General features: G+C 41.1%; 2 protein-coding genes across 4 annotated transcripts in view; one reads left to right on the forward strand and one right to left on the reverse strand.

Annotated features, from left to right (window-relative positions):
• ANO10 (anoctamin 10) overlaps positions 1-11,313 on the forward strand; it is a 96,224-nt gene extending 84,911 nt beyond the window's left edge. The window contains exons 13-14 of one of the 3 annotated variants that reach the window (XM_060248846.1): positions 10,491-10,565; positions 11,118-11,313. In XM_060248846.1, coding sequence (XP_060104829.1) covers positions 10,491-10,535 — 45 coding nt within the window. In that variant the 3' untranslated portion in view covers positions 10,536-10,565; positions 11,118-11,313. Of the gene's footprint in view, positions 1-10,490 lie in introns of all 3 variants that reach the window. The other 2 variants (XM_060248847.1, XM_060248845.1) reach the window with 2 other exon arrangements.
• Positions 11,314-13,547: 2,234 nt separating this feature from the next.
• Positions 13,548-21,580, reverse strand: part of SNRK (SNF related kinase) — a 36,754-nt gene continuing 28,721 nt past the window's right edge. The window contains exons 6-7 of the mRNA XM_060248843.1: positions 21,252-21,386; positions 13,548-17,993 (exon numbers count right to left, since the gene is read on the reverse strand). Coding sequence (XP_060104826.1) covers positions 16,775-17,993; positions 21,252-21,386 — 1,354 coding nt within the window. The 3' untranslated portion in view covers positions 13,548-16,774. The remainder of the gene's footprint in view (positions 17,994-21,251; positions 21,387-21,580) is intronic.

Here is a 21,580-nt window from a genome sequence, read left to right on the forward strand (position 1 = left end):
AGAGATCCAGGGGGCATTCTAAGGCTCCAAGGGGTCCCTCAGCCAGTGATTTCCGGGAGGGTGAGAGGCTCCCATATGAAGCTCTATTGGAGGAGTCTTATGGGGAAGAACGGGAGGAGGGTGAATTCCTCTCAGATGAAGAAATAGAGAGCACTACTGTGCCAGAACCCTCCTCACGCCTTTTCAAACCAGAGGAGTTTCAATCTCTTCTTCCCAAAGTGCTAGCTGCACTGGACCTTCAGGGGTCACCTGAGGAACAGGAAACTACAAGTTCCCTGACTAACCCCAAAAATAAGCCCAAGGGAAACGCAGAGTTCTTCCCAAGGCACCGTGCTTCGGACAACGTCTTCCCCTTCCCAGAGTTCTTTGAACGTCATTTAAAAGCTGAATGGGCCAAACCAAGTGTCAGCAAGCAGGTTCTCAATTCTGTCAAAAAATTGTATGAGCTTCCCTCTTTTGCTAACGATATGTTACAGGTTCCCCTGGTCGATGCTCCCGTGGCAGCCCTACAGTCCCAGGGGTTGCTAGCTGAGGACGGTCAGGGTTCAGTCCGCGACAGTTGGGACAGGAAAATCGACCTGGCCTTGAGGAGGAGCCACGAGGCCACAGCCCTGGCCATCAAGGCAACTACTGCTACTTCTATTGTGGCTAGAGCAGCAATAGTGTGGGTCAGACGCTTAGCACAACTCGTACCAGACACGGATAAGAGGATTCTGGAGGGCACCAGCAGACTCATGCGGGCAGCAGAGTTCTCAGCGGACGCCTCACTGGACTCCCTTTCGTTCTCAGCCAGGGTGATGGCAGCTAACACCGTCGCGAGAAGGGGCTTATGGCTGAGAGCGTGGCCAGCCGACAATCACTCAAAATCCATCGTGTCAGGCTATCCCTTTCAAGGAGAGAAGCTATTCGGGGACTCACTGGAGAAGATCCTGGTGGAGACGTGAGACAAAAAGAAAGCAATGCCAAAGTTTCTGAGACGCCCCGACAGACGGGGGTTCGGTTCTAGTTCCTTTCGTAACACAGCCAACTTCTCCAAGCCTAAACAAGAATACAGAAGACAATCCTGGAGTCAATCCAAACAAACTTTCCGCAAGAACTTCTCCAACCCCCGATTCCAGAGGAACCAGCCCAACCGATCGGACAAGTTTGAGAAGGGCCCCAAGCCCAGTAAGGCATGACTGGGATCTCATCCCAGTAGGGGGCCGCCTGCTTCACTTCCATCAAGCCTGGAGGGAGTCACGGGCGGACTCATGGACTCTGGACATTGTTACTCGGGGCTACCCGATAGAATTCAAGCGCTCACCCCCAGACCGCTTTATCGTTTCTCCTCTTCGCTCGAACCCGGGTCGGAGGAATGTTACCCTCAGGGCTATAGACCACCTCCTAGAGATCGCAGCTATAGAACAAGTTCCCTTGAACCAGAGATGTCAAGGTGTCTATTCGATCTTCTTCACAGTGCCCAAAAGGAACGGGGACTGGAGGGCGATCCTGGACTTAAAATTCCTGAACAAGAACATCAAACTTCGACACTTCAGAATGGAGTCCATCAGGTCCATTACAGAAGCCCTACATCACCAAGATTACATGGCATCACTGGATCTAACGGAGGCTTATTTGCACATTCCGATCCTACCCGCGCATCGCAGATTTCTTCGTTTTTGCGTGAACAGATCGCACTACCAATTCAGGGCCCTTCCATTCGGCCTGGCGACGGCACCGCGGGTGTTCACCAAGGTCCTGGTGAATCCGATAGCACACCTCAGACAGAGGGGAATCCACGTGCACCCCTATCTCGACGACCTGTTGATAAGATCTTCGTCGAGGAGGGAAGCGGAATTGGACGTCCAGCGCACTGTCAATTGCCTGCAACAGCACGGGTTCTTAATAAACCTATCCAAAAGCCAGTTACATCCGACCCAGAAACTGGAACATCTGGGCATGATAATCGACACCAACTTGAACTCCATATTCCTTCCGGAGGACAAGATCTCAAAGACCAAGACACTGGTACAGCAGGTGATTCAGGGGTCATCATCAACGCTCCTGACACTAGCAAGGCTCATGGGTCTCCTGATCTCGAATCTCGAGGCATTACAGTGGGGTCGCCATCACACCAGACAGTTGCAAATGTTTCTACGACCCTATCAACTCCGCATCATGGAGAGATGTGCCATCTCACTGACGGTACCGATGAAGGTCCAGGAGAGTCTTCTGTGGTGGACCAAGACCACCAACCTTCGGCAGGGAAGAGTCTACGCCGCAGAGAGAGAACTACAACTGTTCTCAGACGCCAGCCTCTCAGGTTGGGGGGCTACTCTCAACGAGGTTCCCACACAGGGTCTGTGGTCAGCCAAGGAGTCGACTCTTCCAATCAACCTTCTGGAGCTCCGGGCCATACGATTGGCACTACTCTACTTTCAGGTCCAGGTATCGGGACAGCACGTGCTAGTGCGAACGGACAATATAGCAGCGAAAGCCTACTTAAACAATCAAGGGGGGTCCAGGTCCAGTTCCCTTTACAAGGAGGCTGCGAAGTTATTCGAATGGGCGGAACTCCATTTAAAATCAATAAGAGCGGAGCACATCAAGGGGGCCTGCAATGTCCAAGCAGACTGGCTCAGTCGGGAGAGCATTCAAGCAGGGGAGTGGTCGCTCAACAGGGCCTTGTTTCTGAAGATAGTGAACCATTTCGGCCCACCTTCACTGGATCTCTTTGCGTCTCACCAGAATCACCAGCTCCCTCGGTTCTTCACGAGGTACTACCACAGTCGGGCGGAGGCCACAGACGCCTTAACATCTCCATGGCCGCAGGATCTCCTATACGCCTTTCCCCCGATACCGGTCATTCCCAAGTTGCTCAGGAAGATCAGCCGGCTGGGGGCCGAGGTCATACTAGTTGCACCCTGGTGGCCTCGTCGTCCTTGGTTTTCTTCAATTCAGCAGATGTCGGTAGAAGAACCCCTCCACCTACCAGTTCAACCAGACATGCTATTGCAGGGACCAGTATGGCACCCCCATCCCGAATGGCTGAGTCTGACCGCGTGGAGGTTGAGAGGAGATCACTACTAGACCTAGGCTATTCTAGTGATGTGACCAATACAATTCTAGCTTCCAGAAGAGAATCCACTACACGGATCTATAACGCGTCTTGGAAGGCCTTCCACAGGTGGTGTAGGAGAAAACAGGTGGACCCGCTACAGCCTACGATCCCTAGGATCCTACAATTTCTTCAAGACGGCCTCCAATCCGGACTGAAACCTGCTACTCTCAGACGACAGGTCGCGGCCCTAGCATCAGTTCTCCAGCAGGTAGATGGCGTACATCTGCCATCCCATCCACACCTTCGGCGGTTCCTTAGAGGGGCTTCCTTGAGCTCTCCACCACAAACGCATCGCTTTCCAACTTGGCGACTGAACACGGTGCTCTCGGCTCTAACCAATCCACCCTTCGAACCATTAATGTCCGTACCATTAAGGATAATGCGCATGAAGACGATTTTCTTGGTGGCAATAACCTCGGCCAGGAGGATCTCGGAAATCGGTGCGCTGTCGGTCAGGAAGGAGCTTTGCGTATTTCATAAGGACAAGGTCGTTCTGTACCCGGATCCCACTTTCCGCCCGAAGATTTCCTCTAGATTCCACCAGAGCCAGGAGATCAACCTACCATCGTTTTGTCCAGATCCCAAGCACCCGAAGGAGCGCACGTGGCATACCTTGGACGTGCGCAGGGCACTCAAGATCTACTTGATTAGGACTGAGACATTTCGTAAATCTGACGCCATGTTTGTCAATGTGGCAGAACCCAGAATGGGACAGAAGATGTCCAAGTCTGCCATCAGTTATGCAATCAAGCAGTGCATAACGGAGGCATACAAGGCGTTGCACCTCAAAGTTCCACAAGGAATCACGGCACATTCGACCAGGAGTTCAGCGGCCAACGCGGCCTTCAATAAGAACGCCTCTGTCGAGGAGGTGTGCAAGGCAGCTACGTGGTCTTCAATATCCACCTTTATCCGGCACTATAAACTGAATGGCTACGCATCAGCAGACGCCGCCTTCGGCAGGCGAATCCTTCAACACGTCCTGCCCGAGTAGGGCGACCCCACCCTGCTTAACAATACTGCTCTGGGAGCACCCAAGATGTCCTCCGCCTCTTAGGGAGAACGACCCTTGGCACTTACCGTGAGGGGTCCTTCTCCTAAGAGGACAGGAGGACATCTTGCCCTCCCATCTATCGCCCTACCTTGGGCAGCCTGTTCCTACTCCGTTATTCTACACCTGTTGCTGGTACTTTCTACTAATTATGTCCATTGTCATGGGCCTGTTTTTTCTCTCTTACGTTCCTTTTTTAGGGTTTACCTTGAATTTCAATCTGCCGCGTTTAGGCAGTTGTACCTGACGTACCGTTATCTGTTTGCATGAGAAGTTCCTTTTTTTTACTAGATATAGGTTTTTTGTACTGCTTCTCGGAGTCACCCGAACTGAAGGGTGGTTCCCACAGCCACAGGAAGGGGAAGATCTTTTAGATTCCTGCCTCCCTGATTGGACGGTGGGAAAACACCCAAGATGTCCTCCTGTCCTCTTAGGAGAAGGACCCCTCACGGTAAGTGCCAAGGGTCGATTCCTGTGAACTTGGCTAGATCTCAAATTGCAGAACACCATCTACGAGTCAAATACCTGATTATGACAATTCCTCCTCCTCCATATTTTAAATCCTCCTTTATTTCTAAATTTGAATTAATGCTTTAACATTTTTAATCTCATCATTAAAGGATAATGTTTTCCTCCTGTTACCTATGTTCTGGAAAAGGTATGCTGTGGTTACCTTTTCATATTGCCTAAGTCACATACTATGTAAAGATTTTCCAAAGCCAAGTATTGTGCTCTAAATCATAAACTATTACAGCAGCACAGCATTAATTACAATAGTAGATTCCTCAACCTAAATTGCAATTGATACAGTTTTTCCTCATCAGCTCTACTATAAATAACAAATTAGTATGGGAACTGTATGTATGCTCCAGTTTTGTTTATTTTGATCTGCTGCCATTACTACTTATAATGTAATGCTTGAATTGTAGTCTGAGTGGTGCAAGGACTGTATAATTCCGGAGAAGAACATGTTTTTTCTTGGCCCAAATATTTTAGGAAACATAATTTGTGAAGTAATTTTGGAAATTTAGCCTCTTTATTTTTTTGCCAAACTTTGCCTGGACAATACGTTAAATTTACAGTATATTTGTCATTATCTGAATGCATTCATTTTGCAGCAGCGAATTGAAAAACATGTAATCCTGATAACTACTAAATAGTAGTGGTGTTTGCAGAACAGAGCTGGTACTGGATATGTATTTGCTGCTCATTTTGAATGTCTTGATGTTCTAGTGGAGTTGGCCAGTTTGGTGTAGTGGTTAAGTGTGCGGACTCTTATCTGGGAGAACCGGGTTTGATTCCCCACTCCTCCACTTGCACCTGCTGGAATGGCCTTGGGTCAGCCAGAGCTCTGGCAGAGGTTGTCCTTGAAAGGGCAGCTGCTGTGAGAGCCCTCTCTAGCCCCACCCACCTCACAGGGTGTCTGTTGTGGGGGAGGAAGGTAAAGGAGATTGTGAGCCGCTCTGAGACTCTTCGGAGTGGAGGGCGGGATATAAATCCAATATCTTCTTCTTCTTCTTCTTTAAAATAAGAAAACATCCCATTTTGGTAGGCCCAAGGTAATTTGCACACATCCTGAAACACACCACTATCACAGCAGGAATCCATGCCCTTCTTCAATACACTCAGGAGGACCTCAGAAGCATCTGTACATAGGAAAAGAGAAAAAGAAGTTAGGACTATTGAAAATTAGAAAAAAAAAATAATGTACTTACTTCATTGTGTTCTGAGAAATCTTTCCAAAGAGCTATGTGAAAAGCACATTATTTTAAAATCCCAAACATGAGAAGAAAACTGTAACTGAGTAGTCATCTCTTGGATCTGAACATGAAAGGACCGGTCATGTTTGGGACTACACAGAAACTGCAAAGGTTTTAAATGGATTCTGGTATTTGCTGCCTTAGGAATAAAAAGCTTGTCCTGAAGAGGTCAATATAATGAAGCTATTAAAATTAAAAAGGGATTGTGGGTGCTCATGGTTTGATTTTATACTTGGTACAAATTTCCCACCATCTGATGTGTGTAAATGCTTGGTTCTCAAATTCTGTGCTGTAAATAGCCAGCATAGCAGGCTAGAACATTCACATCACATTTGCAGACTAGAACACACAGTAAGGTTGAAAACCTGAAAAATTTACTTTGGGATATGTAAATTAATCCACATTTTGGTTATGAATGCAATATTGCTGTTGTGTTCTGTCTCTTGCTAAGTGTTTTTTAAACCAAGCATTTAAGGCAGGGTTGTCGAACTCATTTGTTACGAGGGCTGGATCTGACATAAATGAGACCATGTCAGGCTAGGTAATGCATGTGCCTATTTAAGATTAGGTAGCAGAGATATAAAGGACAAAGACAAACACAAAGATTTTCTTTAAAAAAAAAATCCTTAAAACATGCTTAAAACATTAGCACTCATTGGTTTTAAAGGTGCTTTCTTTGTGTGATCCAGGGACCCGGGCAAAGGAAGCTGTGGCTCTTTCCTTCCTTCTCCAGGAGACCAGGAGGGGGAGGAGCCTCAGCCAATAGAAGAAAGAGAGGCTTGGCTCAGTACCTCTGCTGTGTGATTGAGAGAGCCTGGCGAAGCAAGCTATTTCTCCTCCTTTCCTTCTCGAGGAGCCTCAGCCAATGGAGAAAATAGAGGTTTTGCTCTGTAGTTCTTGTGCAATTGAGCAAGCCTTGCAAAGAAAGCTGTGATGCAGAAGGAAGCAAGAGAGAGGGAGAAGGAAGCAGGCAACCGCTGATTCGGCCCCCAGGCTGCATGTTTGATACTCCTGATTTAAGGCATTTAATTGAATGTTAGGCAGCAAGCCTGCTGAAGGAGGATTATAGCACTATCTCTCACATATATTTTTTCCACTCTTGCTAGGATCACATACAAACAAAATGTACAATAAACAAAACTGAATTTACTAATAGGTAAAATGGAAGTGTACCATTTTAAGGGACTCTATGGCATTATTATTCTGGAGCACAGTGAAGAGAATTCTGATTTTACATGTCATGCAGTCTGATCCAGTGGTTTCCTGTAGACAAGGACCTCCCTTCCCTGTAGGATTTTCCGTCTCTTTAGAGAAGAGATTTCCACAACATCCCATAGCTTCTCCATTCATCAGAGAAAGGAGCATCTAATTTCTGCAAATGGTACCGACTTTGATTTCTCAAGTGATTCAAAGTTTAAATGGCCGCTAAAGGAGAATTTGAACACTATTTTCAGTTATTAGATTTCCCCACCCTTTTTGCTAGGATTGTACACAAGCAAAAATGTATTAGAGGTTAGCAAAGACATGAGGGTTTTTTTTTTTAATATGCCAGACCAATGATTCCTTCTCCTGGAGACTTTGAAGTCTTAACATGAGCATTTTTCAAAAGGGTTTCAAGATTGGTGTTCAGGGCTAATTTTTAGAGATGGCAAAAATGTTATTGGAAGCAATTGGGAAATATGCTTTTGATTTTAACTTTTAATAGATTGAATGTATGATTTAATGATAAAATTGATTGAATTTTAATTTGTGGAAAATGAAGGTAACTGAGATTAATTTGAATTTTTAACAACTGTCAGAACTTGTACTGTTAGCAGCCTTATAAAATTCTTCCAAGCCATATGCTTACTCTTCATTGCATTCACTCAAGGGATGATTGAATTGGGGAACTTAGCCGGCATCCACACAACCTCTTTTCTCTGCAGGTTATACTTTCTTTACTCAGTTATGCCGAATCTGTAAAGTGGTGGCATTAAAAGTGAGTGGTTTGGCAATATCTTTCATGTTGGGCTCCCATCTTTTTAAAGTGTTGCTTGTGACAATTCTTGTGGCTTCAAAGGCAATGGCAGCACTGCCTATCTAGTGTGGACTGACCAAATGCTACTGATGCTTCAGAGGGAGGTGGAATCCATGGGGTGGTGAGTGATGGGACTGAATTCTCCACTTTTTGTATTGCTTATCCTGTATTCCTTGATTGCAGTACCATTGTCATATTTTGCTCTGGTTCCCCATAGTCAAAGGTTTTGTCCCGCTTTTTAAAATAGCTGAATTAGTGGTTTCTTGATTGCAAATGTCACTCAGCAAAGGTCTTGCTGTTCTTTCTTTTGAAATGTCCCCTTCACCTGCTAGCCTTTGTGATAAATTTTCTGTCAGTAGCCATCATTTGGTACCACATTTATATTTTATTAGCATAGCACTACTTTATTACCAGTTACAATCATAAAAGCCACATTTTTTTAAAAGATCAAGGGAACTGCAGCTATGGGTGCACCTTTGAAATGTAAGAAATGAAGAGATGTTTTCTAATTGGTCAGTGTACAAACAACCTAAGGGTCCATCGGGTACAGAACATTAATCAACCCAACTCTCGTGTAAAATACACCGATGTTCTCTGGTGTACTCTTCGGATATAAAAATAAGGGGTTTTTTGGAATCTTCAATGTTACTCTTTGGATGTTCAAACCTCCTTTCCACAACTGGAACCACTGTCCTTATTTTCTCCTGCAACCACAATACTGTCTATTTCATTGAAGGTGTGTTGTCTGTCTTGCCAGTTTCCCAATAGGCTTGGTTTGAACATCCCAAGAATAACTTTGAAGATTCTGAAAACGTATTTTTAAATCCAGAGAGTATATCAGAGAACTTTGGTGTAATTTACATGGGAGTTGGAGTGATTATTGCTGATTGATCACAGCAATTTATTTATTTATTTATTTATTTATTTTTAGACTTATATCCCGCCCTTCTCACCGAAGTGTCTCAGGGCGGCTCACAACATAATAATTCGTATAATTCAATTTAAAACATTCACAAGTACAATTAAAACCATAATTAATAAAACAAGTATAACTAAACAAGATAAAATAAAACCAGCGGTCTGTAAAAGCATTTTGTTCCATCCAAAAGATGTTCTCATTGTCAGTTAGATGTTATAGGCCTGCCGGAAGAGGGCTGTCTTACAGGCCCTGCGGAACTGCCCTAGGTCCCGCAGGGCCCGCACCTCCTCCGGCAGCTGGTTCCACCAATAAGGTGCCGCTATTGAGAAGGCCCGATCCCTGGTGGATTTTAGACGGGCCTCCTTTGGCCCGGGGACTACCAGCAGGTTTTGTGAACCTGAACGTAGTACTCTCTGGGGAGCATGTGGGGAGAGACGGTCCCTAAGGTAGGCAGGTCCTAGGCCATATAGGGCTTTAAAGGTAATGACCAACACCTTGTACTGGACTCGGAATATTACTGGCAGCCAGTGCAGATCCCGGAGCCCCGGCCGAATGTGCTCCCATCTTGGGAGCCCTAATAGCAGCCGGGCAGCAGCGTTCTGCACTAACTGCAGTTTCCGGGTCCGGCACAAGGGTAGCCCCATGTAGAGGGCATTACAGTAGTCCAACCTCGAGGTGACCGTAGCATGAATCACTGTTGCTAGGTCGTCGCGTTCCAGGAAGGGGGCCAACTGCCTCGCCCGCCTAAGATGGAAAAAAGCGGACTTGGCAGTGGCTGCTATCTGAGCCTCCATCGTCAGAGAAGGCTCCAATAGCACCCCCAGGCTCTTGACCCTGCCCGACGCTGTCAGCGGCGCGCCGTCAAAAACTGGCAGGGGGATTTCCCTTCCTGGTCCGCAGCGACCCAAGCAAAGGACCTCTGTCTTTGCCGGATTCAGCTTCAGCCCGCTCAGCCTAAGCCACCTAGCCACTGCCTGTAACGCCCGGTCCAGATTTTCTGGGGCGCAGGCGGGCCAGCCGTCCATAAGCAGATAGAGTTGGGTGTCATCAGCATATTGATGACAACCCAGCCCATATCTTCGGGCAATCTGGGCAAGGGGGCGCATATAGATGTTGAATAACATCGGGGAAAGTACCGCCTCTTGAGGCACCCCGCAATCAAGCATGTGTCTCTGGGACAGTTCCTCCCCAATCGCCACCCTTTGTCCCCGACCTTCAAGGAAAGAGGAAAGCCATTGCAAGGCCAGCCCCTGGATCCCTGCGTCGGCAAGGCGGCACGCCAGAAGCCGATGGTCGACCATATCGAACGCTGCCGATAGGTCCAACAACATCAGCACCGCCGAGCCGCCTTGATCCAGAATATTAAAATACTTCCATGAGAGTCTAGTAGCACCTTAAAGACTAATAAATTTTGTGGCAGGGTATGAACTTTCGTAAGTCACTGCTCACTTCTTCAGATGCTACTGGACTCTGGGCTGTCTCAAATGTTGAATGCAGCTGCAATTCTATTTTTGCTTACAGTATATTATGGAACAAAGCCTCAGCAGCAGCAAAGACTCTTATGTTCAAACCAGTATTTTTTTTTCCATTCGCCTTCAGATGTGATGTTTGCCTAACTTGCATCATATTCTCCTTTCCTTCAGCAAATGAAGCTGGCAACAGAGTCCCTGAAAGAAGAAAAACCCTAAGATGGTATCCTATGCATTTGCTGATAAATAGTAAGATTTTACAAGTATTAATGTCAAGAAATGCCTGATAACTACACTTTAACACTCCACGATATATTACTTGTCCTTATTCACCACTAGAAGCCTGATTTTTTAAATATATATATTTTCCTTTCAAACTTCGAAGTAGGACCTACCTGAAGCTTGTGCCAGAAGTGACTGCATACACAATAACCACCAATGTTACAAAATGATATAAAATATTTTTAAAGTGCAAACATTAATTATAACTATAATTTCATATTGTAGCTTTTTAAAGAATTCTGGAGGCTGCAGCACTCAGCAGTTGTATATCCCCCACAGCAGTTAGACAATTTTATTCTCATGACTGTTTAATCTCATTTTGTAGATTGTTTATTAGATTGTTCCCCACAAATATGAATCTAAATCCTGTTTACTGTATGATGGTGATGTATAAATTTCTCCCATGGGACCAATTCAGTGTTTGTGTTTTTTAAAAGAAGAAATGTAAACTGTAAAATGTATGATACTGCTGTACCATTTTAACATAAAAATCTGTGCCTCCTTCATATTTATTTTAAGGAACTGGAAAAGAAACCATTTGGCATGAAGCAAAATCCAGTCATCTTAATCCAGTGCACCAGTTAACAACAGCTGTGCTTGTATCTTCCTTCTCAGCATTGGTTTCTACTTGGCTGGATCTTTAAATGCAAGTGGTATTAATAAAGAATGGCATCAGAATTGGCGAGAAACCATTAAAACATGCAATCATTGGGAATCTCCTATTTTCTTCTGTGTACCAAAACACTTTTCTAATTATATTGAGGTTCAACCATATTTGTGGCCCAGAGATGCATGTGTTTTGCCTTCTCCCCTCTAACAAGCAAATACAAGTTGACAGGATTTTGAGAGGCATATAAAGTAAACCATACACATTTCTTTAAATACATCAGAATCAATAAACCAGCTAGAGAAGCAATTGGGCTGTTTGGTAACAAGGATTACTAAAGGGAGATGGGGTGATCATGGTGGTGAAGTTGAATGATGTTTGTGTTGGTCCTCATTGTGGAAAGCATGGGGCCTGGAGCTTGTTAGGACCATAGATTGGAAATATAACGGCTATAATGTCCTTATGCAGATCTATGATAGGACAGTGGAAATTTTAGCTTGCCTCTGTAGTGCTGGCAAACAAGTTGAGTATGAGTCTGGAGTATGTTCTATTTGAGAGAAGGTTCTGCAAACTTCCAGAATGTGTTTCCTTAATGCTACAACCTTCAAAATTGATGCACCAGTTCAGTACACAGAAAGCTTTTATAACCACTGAGCTTTCACCCCTACAGAGAAAATAACATGCAGTGTTCAAGTCATACAATCTGCCATACTGTGATAGTCTTTACAATTCATCTAGTTTCCAGCCTTGCCTCACCTTTGTTACTGTTCTTTGTAGGATTCCATAAGATCTTTCAAATGATATTTTTTTTTCTGAAGAGTTCCAGTAACTCTATAAGCAGCAGTCTGTATCTGAAGTGAGAGACAAGGAAGTGCTCTTTCATGGCATACAGAATCTCACTTCTGAGAAGCAATATAGTGGAGCTCAAACAAACTAGTATAATTTATTCAAGAAGGGATTGTATCTCCCTTTAATGTCTCCTGTCCTTCCCATCATAAAACTATTGTAAATAGCCTATACTTCCAGCTACAAAAGTTCTAGCTTAAAAGGCAATACTGTATTCAGTGCTGCACAAATCAAAGGGCCTTAATATTAGGGTCACGAAACAGATTACAAAAGCCAGAATAGTACCAAGAAAACCTGTTGCAAGAGAGGCCCAAGAGACAATAACAGAACCGTCACTAGTGGTTACATACAGCTCTCAACTCAAAATGGTTCAACACCATGACATATAGTCTCTATTGGTTAATGACAGTTCTCTTTCACAAGTGCTGGGGAGCAAGCCTTTTCTTATGCAAAGACAACTCCTCATCCACAATGATACAATATCTGATTTGAACATGGACACTGGGACCAGAGCTTACAATAATCTCGGGTGTCAGCTTTGCTGCCACATACTCATATAGCACAATCATTGGACCTAACAACATCAACTACACCATCTCAGGCTTATTCACATGCTCATCTTCTAACATTACATATGCCAACAGTGTCCAGTTCTCTACCTATGCCAAACAAGTCAAACCCTACACCAAAGGATAAATAGGCACAAATCTGACATCAAGAATCACAAGACAGAGAACCTTGTAGAACACCTCAACCTTCCAGGATATTCAGTGGGGGACCTCAAAGTAGCTGTGGTATTGTAGAAGAACTTTGGGAATAGACTATAAAGGGAAATTGCTGAGTTGCAAGTTGTTACAACACTCAGAACAATGGCATTAAGGATACATCTGCCTATCAGTCTCCCAAGTTTGAAATATTTCCTTCACTATGTTTCCCCCCAGAATTAAACCCAAACAAATGGTAACCATATAAACTATGTTTGATATTCCTGTTTGGTCCTTGAATCTGTTACCTATCTTCATTATGCTGTATGCCAATTCATGGCTTTCTCTAACTATATGTATGAACTGGTAATTTCCATTTCACTGTATCTGATGAAGTGTGCATCCACACACAAGGTTATACCCCAAATTAAACTTTGTTGGTCTTAAAGGTGTCACTGGACTCGAACTTTATTCTGCTGCTTCAGACCAACACAGCTACCCACACCAGAATATATATTTATATATATATAACACACCAGAATATATATTTAACAAAAACAAGTGATTAAGTGCTGGAGTACCAACTTGGTTTGAAACTTTTTACTCTGACCATATATTTTCAGATAAAGTAATAATAAAAGGAAAGATGCCACTGATGTGCAAGTCAGCTTTGAAAGAAACAAGAATTGTGATCAAGCAAGCAGTGCACTACCAGGATGTCACCAAGCATGGATTTTGTAGTCCGTCTTATTTTCACAACACTCTCTTAAAAAATGATAAAGATTTACAAGACATGTTTCAAATTTCAGTTTATTTGTGAGATAATATTAACGGGCAATGCATTTCCCACCTGCTTTTGCAATAAAATTTTACTTTGTATGGATTTTTTACCCGTTATGACATAAGATACTGCATTATGGACAAGGACTTAAAACCACAATAAATCAGTAATGTAACAGTAGCCATATTTGAGTGTACAAAGTTGACATGGAAGTAATTTATGCACCAATAAAAAGGTCAGTTTTATTAATTGGATTTCTTTTTCATTTGTAACACCATGAATGTTTTTACAATGAAGAAAGCCAAATGATCGCTGGAAGCAATTGACAAAGATCAACTGATATTTTTGTACCCGCCGTAACATGTATAGCTTCTTGTTCTTGGCCTCCGTTCTGCTTAATTTCACTGCTACTTGTAAAATTCTGTGTCAAGATTGTCACATCTTAAATACAGGTAAGTTGCTAGAAGTACATTATATACACATACAGAAATATACAAGACTAGTTGCTTTCCACAATATTTAATTTATATGCTACAGTAACTATATGCAACTTGTAAAGACAGGTTTAAGGGGTACAAGAAACTGTTACTTGCTCTATAATAGTTTGGTCCAATATATTTTAATGTAGTGGTTTATTTGCTCCCTCCTTTAACATGACAACGTAATACAACATACAACACATGCACAATCATTCACCTGTGAACAAATGAATAAAAAGACACTCAAGGTAACATCTGTACACCCAAAGGTTCAACCAACCATACACAACTAAATAAGGCTATATTACAGCTATGCAGCATAAATGGTCAACACTGCTGTTCTAAAGTGAGCACCATATATATACATTTGTATATAAAAACAAAACAAAAAAACCCCACACACACACCTGGGTTAGTCAAAAGGTGCCATTCCAAGGCTGTACACGGTGTGGAAAGAATATTTACAATACATGAAAATAAAAAGCTGCAAAATTTATTGCCAATGCCCTTTTAATAAAGTTTCTCCTACTTTTTAATAGATGCTGTGTTCATTATCTTCTGTGAACTATCCATATTTCTGGCCCTTTATAAGATCCCTGCTCAAGAAAATTTCAAGCAAATACGTTCTATGGCTTCGCCCACACATGTTTCTGTAGCTTCCAGCTGTTGATATTATATTGGTATATAGCATGGTAGGCTGTTTCAAAACTAAGCTGCAACAGCTTAAAAACACTGAAGTTTTAAGAAGTAGAATGTTTTATTTATGACTTGCTGTATTTGGGAAGAAGTATAAGCTCCAACTAGGCTAAATATTAAAATATGCTATACCATTTAGACTTACAAGTGCATCTCAAACTTGTTTGCTTGGAAATAATTTGTGCTGAATTCAATGGAAGGGGTTTTTTTGTAAGCGTGCCTTGGGGTTGCATCACTAGCAAGATCGGGGTTAGTGTGAACAACATAAATCATAACCAAACATACTCTTTGGTGCTCTACAGACTACAATGTAAATGAAATGCATTCTACTTGACCATTTCACTAGCATTAAGATACTAAACGTGTGTAAACTGTTTCAGACATCAGTGCCTGTCTGGGATGTTGCTACATAATTCCATCAATTCTTACCAACATTGCTTTGAAGACCCAGCACACATGGCATGAAAAAAATAACATTCTTGCCCTTCACAAAATTAGGAATCTAATATATATTTGATTCTAGATAAAAGTCCACAAAAGAGTTCATCTTGTCAAAAGTATCGTTTTGTACAGAAAAATGCAAACTAGTTCATTTGCTAGCATTTCAATAGCAAGGGATTTAAAAAGGTGTGCCAACAACAGTGTGAAGAATGTAGAAAGAAATTGATCCATATATTTTTTATTATTATTATTAGACTTGATTTGGAGAGAGAGTTACTGAGGGAAATTCAACAAGGCAGCTATTTTATATCCAGCAAATAAATATGACAGCAAAAGGAATTTCTTGAAATCTGCAATTGTATTCCATGTTGTATTCTGAAATATCAGACATTAGATTTACAGTGTATTCCACTAGGCTCTCTGTTAAATTTAAAAGGTCCTTACTCTGTTCCAAATGCAGTTTCTATTTCCATCAATTTCATTTAAAATATCTGATTAAAATATCTGATTAAAACACCTGAATTATGTATCAGAACAACTTCTGGTATAAACAACTTTACATGGAGTTGATTGCCGCCTCTCGTAAGTGTCCATGGCGTACATGGCAGCAGTGTTAAAACAGCTGAGATACTTGATCCATAAAGTAATAAGCTCTCAACAAAGCTGACATTAATATTGAAAATAGACTGACTGCTAATGGGCAGGATAGAGGACATGTTCAGAAGATACCAACTTGGCAATTCATAAGAACTGGTTTATTGGAATAGATCTCTCGACAACTACATACATTGGTCCGTTTTAAGTGGCCTGCACTGTACTTAACTACCACGATTTTATGTACTATTACTGAATCAATTTTCCCTTTGATTGTACAAAGCTCCAGACAGATGACTATATTTTCCTTAGTTACTATTTTTAAAAGATTGTCTGCATGTAACAATATTTCTATGGAGAAAAGCTGCCTTAAAGTGTTGTTTTAAATCTTGCCTTTCCCAAAACACGATCTTCAGTTCTGCAACTACCTACCATATATTACAGTTTAAGACAAAGATGTAGGATTAAAATCATAGTTAAAGACACCTTTTCAGTGCAGTTTTGCTTTGTACAAGCCTTGGAAATCTGAAAGCTCCCAAAAGAGTTTTCAGTACTAAAATATTATTGCTTTGGTTCCATTGCAAACACACAGAATTATGCCACATCTCACATAGTTTAGGTATAACAGATCAGAACAAGATTGGACATTTCACTTAGAAACAAGAATACTCTCTCTCCCTCTCCCTAGTTTAAGTGCAGAACATGAAACTACTAAGTGCTTCATTTACACTGGATTAGGATACAAGCCTTACTGTAATCCAGAATTTCATATTAAAATTATAAATGTAAAAAAATACACAATAGTCTGGTCTGTTTGGAACAAAAAAACCGTGTTGGCTAGCAGCATGCAAAAAATCATGCATTGTCATATCAAGCAAACTAAAATTAAAACATAATAAATTACTGCTCAAAGCTCACTTTAAAATATTAAGACAATGGCAATGAAGGATTTCAGTGAAATAAAGTATTCACAGCTCTGAAAAGGAAGATTGGTGATGTCAAGTAGAATGGGTTAAGTCCGGTTATTGTCAAACAACATGACAGCAAGTAGTTTGACCGGAGGTACACAACAGTCCCTCTTTCGGGTTTCGCTGAATATTCACAGATATTGTTTTTTCACACAGAGGTAGTTGCAACACACTATTTTTCAAGTTCTTGCTTTTTATTCGTTCCAATTCATTTGCTGTGTCTGACATTTGGTCAGAAAAGAATTTTATGCTGCCTAAAGATGAAGATGGATTTACACCCCCAGAAGAACTTATACACATTTTCCATGTTGATTTCTCCTGAACCTTAACACTGGAAAATGATATGGTGTTTTGCGGATCAATAATGTATTTAGTACTGTTGTGAATCTGTGAACCTAGGCAGAGACTCATCAATTTGAGGCTTTCTACAAGGTCACCTGCACTTCTAGAGGATAACTGCATTGAATTACCAGATCCAGCACACCGACGTGTAGAACCTGAATGGTTATTCGTGCTTCCTCCAGAGCTACCAGAAGGACTTCCACCTCCTTTATTGTTATCACCAGGGCTTGCTTTGTCTAGACCTCCATTTCCATTGTTTGGTTTGCTTTGTCCACTGCCATCTCCCTGATTGCCAGGGGGACCTTCACTACTGTCCCGTCTATGCCAGGAATAAGTAAATCCACTGTCTTTATCTAAACGTCGCCTACTTTCTGAATCATCATCACTTGTTTCTGAGCTACTGCAGCTAGATCCTCGACCCTGGCTTTTCCTTCTGTGGTAACGTTTGTGCACAGTGCTGGGTGATGCAATATTCATTTTTAGCCTGCTAAGTTTTGGAGGCAAATTCTCATCCATATCAAATTCATCATCAGATTCTCCTTCTTCAAAGATCTGATTGAGAACTGGAGCACTCTTCCGGGAAGTAAGACGATTTGTAACTGAAGGCTTCCGGCGCAAGACAACTTGTGTTGAAAGGGAAACAGGTTTTTTATCTTCTTCATCCTCCTCCTCATCTTCTTCCACCCTAAACAAGCACTTCCGACCACTAGTTGTAGGTTTTAAGGTCACTGAAGGAACAACAGAAAGTGCTGGGCCAGCTAGTTCAGGAATTTCTTCTTTCTTTGCTGAATCACCAAGTGCCTTATTTCTGTGACCATTGAGAATGTTTTCAGCACTGCGAGCTGGAGACTGAGGAACAGTTCCATGGGACAGAGGAGTTGCTGTAAGGTCGTCTTCTAGGTCTTGTGGAACATCAATTTTTGTTGGCCATGATTGCCTACAGCAAGTATAAAGTAAAAAATAAAAGAATGCAATTTTACTAAAAGTCTAAAGCTCAAGAAAAGAACTTTAAAACAAAGTTTACATAAAAACAGGTGCAAGACAAATAAAACTTAATAGTTATACAACTGAGCCTTAATTTGAAAATCTACTAAGGAAGCAAAGAACTTCCCCAATCTGTGAAGCTGAAGACAGTTTCACAAAGACTTCAAAAAGAAAGTAGGAAATGGAAGTGGGCAAGCCCACACTCAAGGCTATTGGATCCTACTATTTGAAATTTCCCTTTCATGATATTATTCATTATGAATAATAATAATTTACTCTTTCTGTTATGTAAAGTTTGGATCTGGGTAGGCAGCCATGTTGGTCTGAAGCAGCAGAACAAAGTCAAAGTCCAGTGGCACCTTTACGATCAACAAAATTTTATTCAAGGAAGTGTGCATGTACACAAAAGCTCATACCCTGAATAAAATTTCGTTGGTCTTAATGGTGCCATTGGACTCTAACTTTGTTCTTATGTAAGTGTTAAAATGTATGTCATTTTACAAATATGGCCGGCCAAACATTCAATCTGTTAAAATCCCAGTAATTTCATTTTTAACCAGAGTCCCTTAAACATAAGCTAGTAAGTGAAAATGAGTTCTGGTTTTTAGGTAAAAGAACAATAAGACCAACTCATTGCTTCTTTGGAAGTAACCTGTCTGAAATCTGAAGATGCACATTCCTGAGCACAGTTGCACCCTTTCAAACTCAAGATCACACTCTTCAATGGACTTTGAGGGGTATAACATCCAAGTTGTATGGTATTTCCAACCTGAATTTTCAAAATATTATTAAGGGCAAGCTCTAAAACCTTTATTTCTGCCACTTTCTAAGATCTTGCTCAAACACTCCATACATGCAACCAAAAAGAAGATTCAGCTGCAGAGCTTTACTTCCTAAACAGGGAGCAGGCAGCTAAAAAAAAACCCACTAGGAAACATGAAGGTCACACAAACATGCTTTGAGATCCCAAGAGAAAGGAATTATAAAGGCTATCAGCACTGTGAGGAAGATGGAACATAAACCTAGTGGTCTTCACCATGACTACTTAACATGCTAAGTAGCATGTATTCCACAATGCCCTCCATGGTTTTATTAATAACAGACAAATTTGAAAATGCCATGGTAGGACCAGATATCAAATGAACCTTATAAAGAATAATAATAATAATATTTTATTTATATCCTGCCCTCCCCGCCACAGCAGGCTCAGAACTGTAGTAGTGCATCACAAATCCAAGTGTCTATATTTGAGATAACTAAAAATTTAATTTTTTTACAAAGAATTCCTTCAACTTTGCTGAGATCTCCAGTTTTTCATTCTTTACACCTTTCCCATTTAATGAGACATTCTGCCTGTCTAGCTGACTTCCTGTACTTCAGCTTTATGAAACAGATATAAGACAGAATTGCTTGCTGTGGTTTCTTGCCATATTAATCACTTCTGAAATTGCCTATTATGTCTGCTTGGGCATCCTATTTCTATGTATGTTTATTTTGGAAGAAATCACACTCAGTTAAATGTGACTTACTTCCAAGTGGACTGCAATCTTAGGATCAATGTATGTATGATATTCCATTGGACAAAGTGAATTCATTTGTATTTATATTTGTACTTCAACTCCTTTTGCCTGTACTTTTGTTAATAACTATACTCCTTCCCTGTCAGATTTAGACAGATAAGGTATGGAACATAAATATGGATAGATTCCCCCCTCTGAAATTACGTCCAAATTAGTCATTATGGTTTTGGGGGGGTTTTGTTTGTGTTTGTTTTTGGAAAAGTAAGTTTCTTGCCTTTTATAGCCTTTACTACAGGGTATTTTTAAAAACAAAAACAAACTATCTTTCTGGATTTGTTTGTGCTTCTTCTAATATGAAGTACGCATTTTATTTTAGCATCTATTATAGTGGCTATAAACAAAAATCTAGCTGGCTCTTCTAAGTGTATATTTCAACTTCTTTTTTAGTTAATCTATTTTTGAAATTAAACATAGCTCTGTTGGACTTCCTAGGTAATCTTCCACTCACATGTTATTTAATTTCTTCCATTTTTAGTGTCCTCAAAGCAGCTTACAACAATACAACTGAAACTTTACTACATATTTTGCTTTAGTTTCACTTTTTTTGCATCTCAGCTTTGGTAATTTTGACAGCATGCATTGTGGATCCTTGTTCTACCAAGTTAACGATATACCTTCTGTATACAGGGAAGTTCCTAGGTCATTGTAGAAAACAAATTTTAACACATTAAGGTTCCAATTTCTTACATCTCTGGTTAGAATTTCACATTGGTAGGGCACAGAGTTCTCTATTTGAGATCGTGGAGAACTGCTACCTGTCATGCTAGGTCCAACAGCCTACTGATCTGACTCCATATAAGGCAAACACATCTATGAGTGCATATTTATACACCCATACTAGAAGGTACCATAATTCAACCATGAAAAATAAGTATCTGTGTATAATTCCTCTCAACTTGGAATTTTTTTTACAAGTTAAAGACACTGAAGACAGGCAAGAATGCACATACCCTGATCTTCAGTTTCTTGAAGAAGAATAAGTTGACCTAAGATATAGACTTGTCCATTTTGATAGTTTTTGGTTTGTTTGTTTTTAAAAATAATCTGACAGTTTATCAATGTTTTCTACCCAGTAGACTAACCAAATTAGATTAGGTATAAGGAACAATATAGGTTCAGAAGCTACTAACTTAAACAACCAGAATGCCTTTAAACAAAGGTGCTATATGGAAGATGCATCATAAAGAAATAAATATTGTCCTTAAAAAAACCATTGTATCCAGTAAGCACTTTCTCAGCTCTCTAGCACACCTATTCTTAGTGTTGGGAAACGACTGTAACTCATACAGTGGTCAGTTGGGCATCACTGACTTTTCACTCCCCTCATTTCCAGTCTGAGGCTCATACAGTGCCAAGTACAGGAAAATCAATAGCAACATAATGGGACAAAAATTAATTCCCCATGAAACTGCAGCTCTGTCTGTAGCAGAAGACAAAAGTCCTCCACAATTACAAAGTTTTCACACTGTTAACTGTTCACTGTTCAGAAAATAATATGTTTTGGTAAATATACATTACATTAATTTTAAACTTTAATTCAAAGCAAGTAATCTATCTAGAGTAAATAGTCTAGAGAAAAGGGTCACAAGCCCCTTTAAAGAGCTTAAAATTTTAAAAAGTCTTTTTCTCACCTGAACTGAGCTTTGATATTGCTTGGACTTGCTGATCTGGTTTGTATTTCTTTTTCCTGTTTCTCTCTTAGAATCCGCTCTGCTAGTAAGAAGTAGGTAGCAGTGATGTGATTGTATTTGTTAGTTTCCAGTGCCCTGAGGGAGATTAAAATTAAAATGGAACACATTACACATATTTTCTGAAACTGGACATGAAGCCAACACATTAACCCCTCAAAGCAAATAAAGAAGAGCGCACAGAAGCAGAAATTAGTGTTTTCAACATCTTGATAAATGGTTTGTGGCTTATTAAGAACTGGGCAACCTAACATGGCAAGTTCAATTATCAT

The sequence above is a fragment of the Heteronotia binoei genome, chromosome 10 (assembly GCF_032191835.1).
Source record: "Heteronotia binoei isolate CCM8104 ecotype False Entrance Well chromosome 10, APGP_CSIRO_Hbin_v1, whole genome shotgun sequence".
Lineage (NCBI taxonomy): Eukaryota > Metazoa > Chordata > Lepidosauria > Squamata > Gekkonidae > Heteronotia > Heteronotia binoei.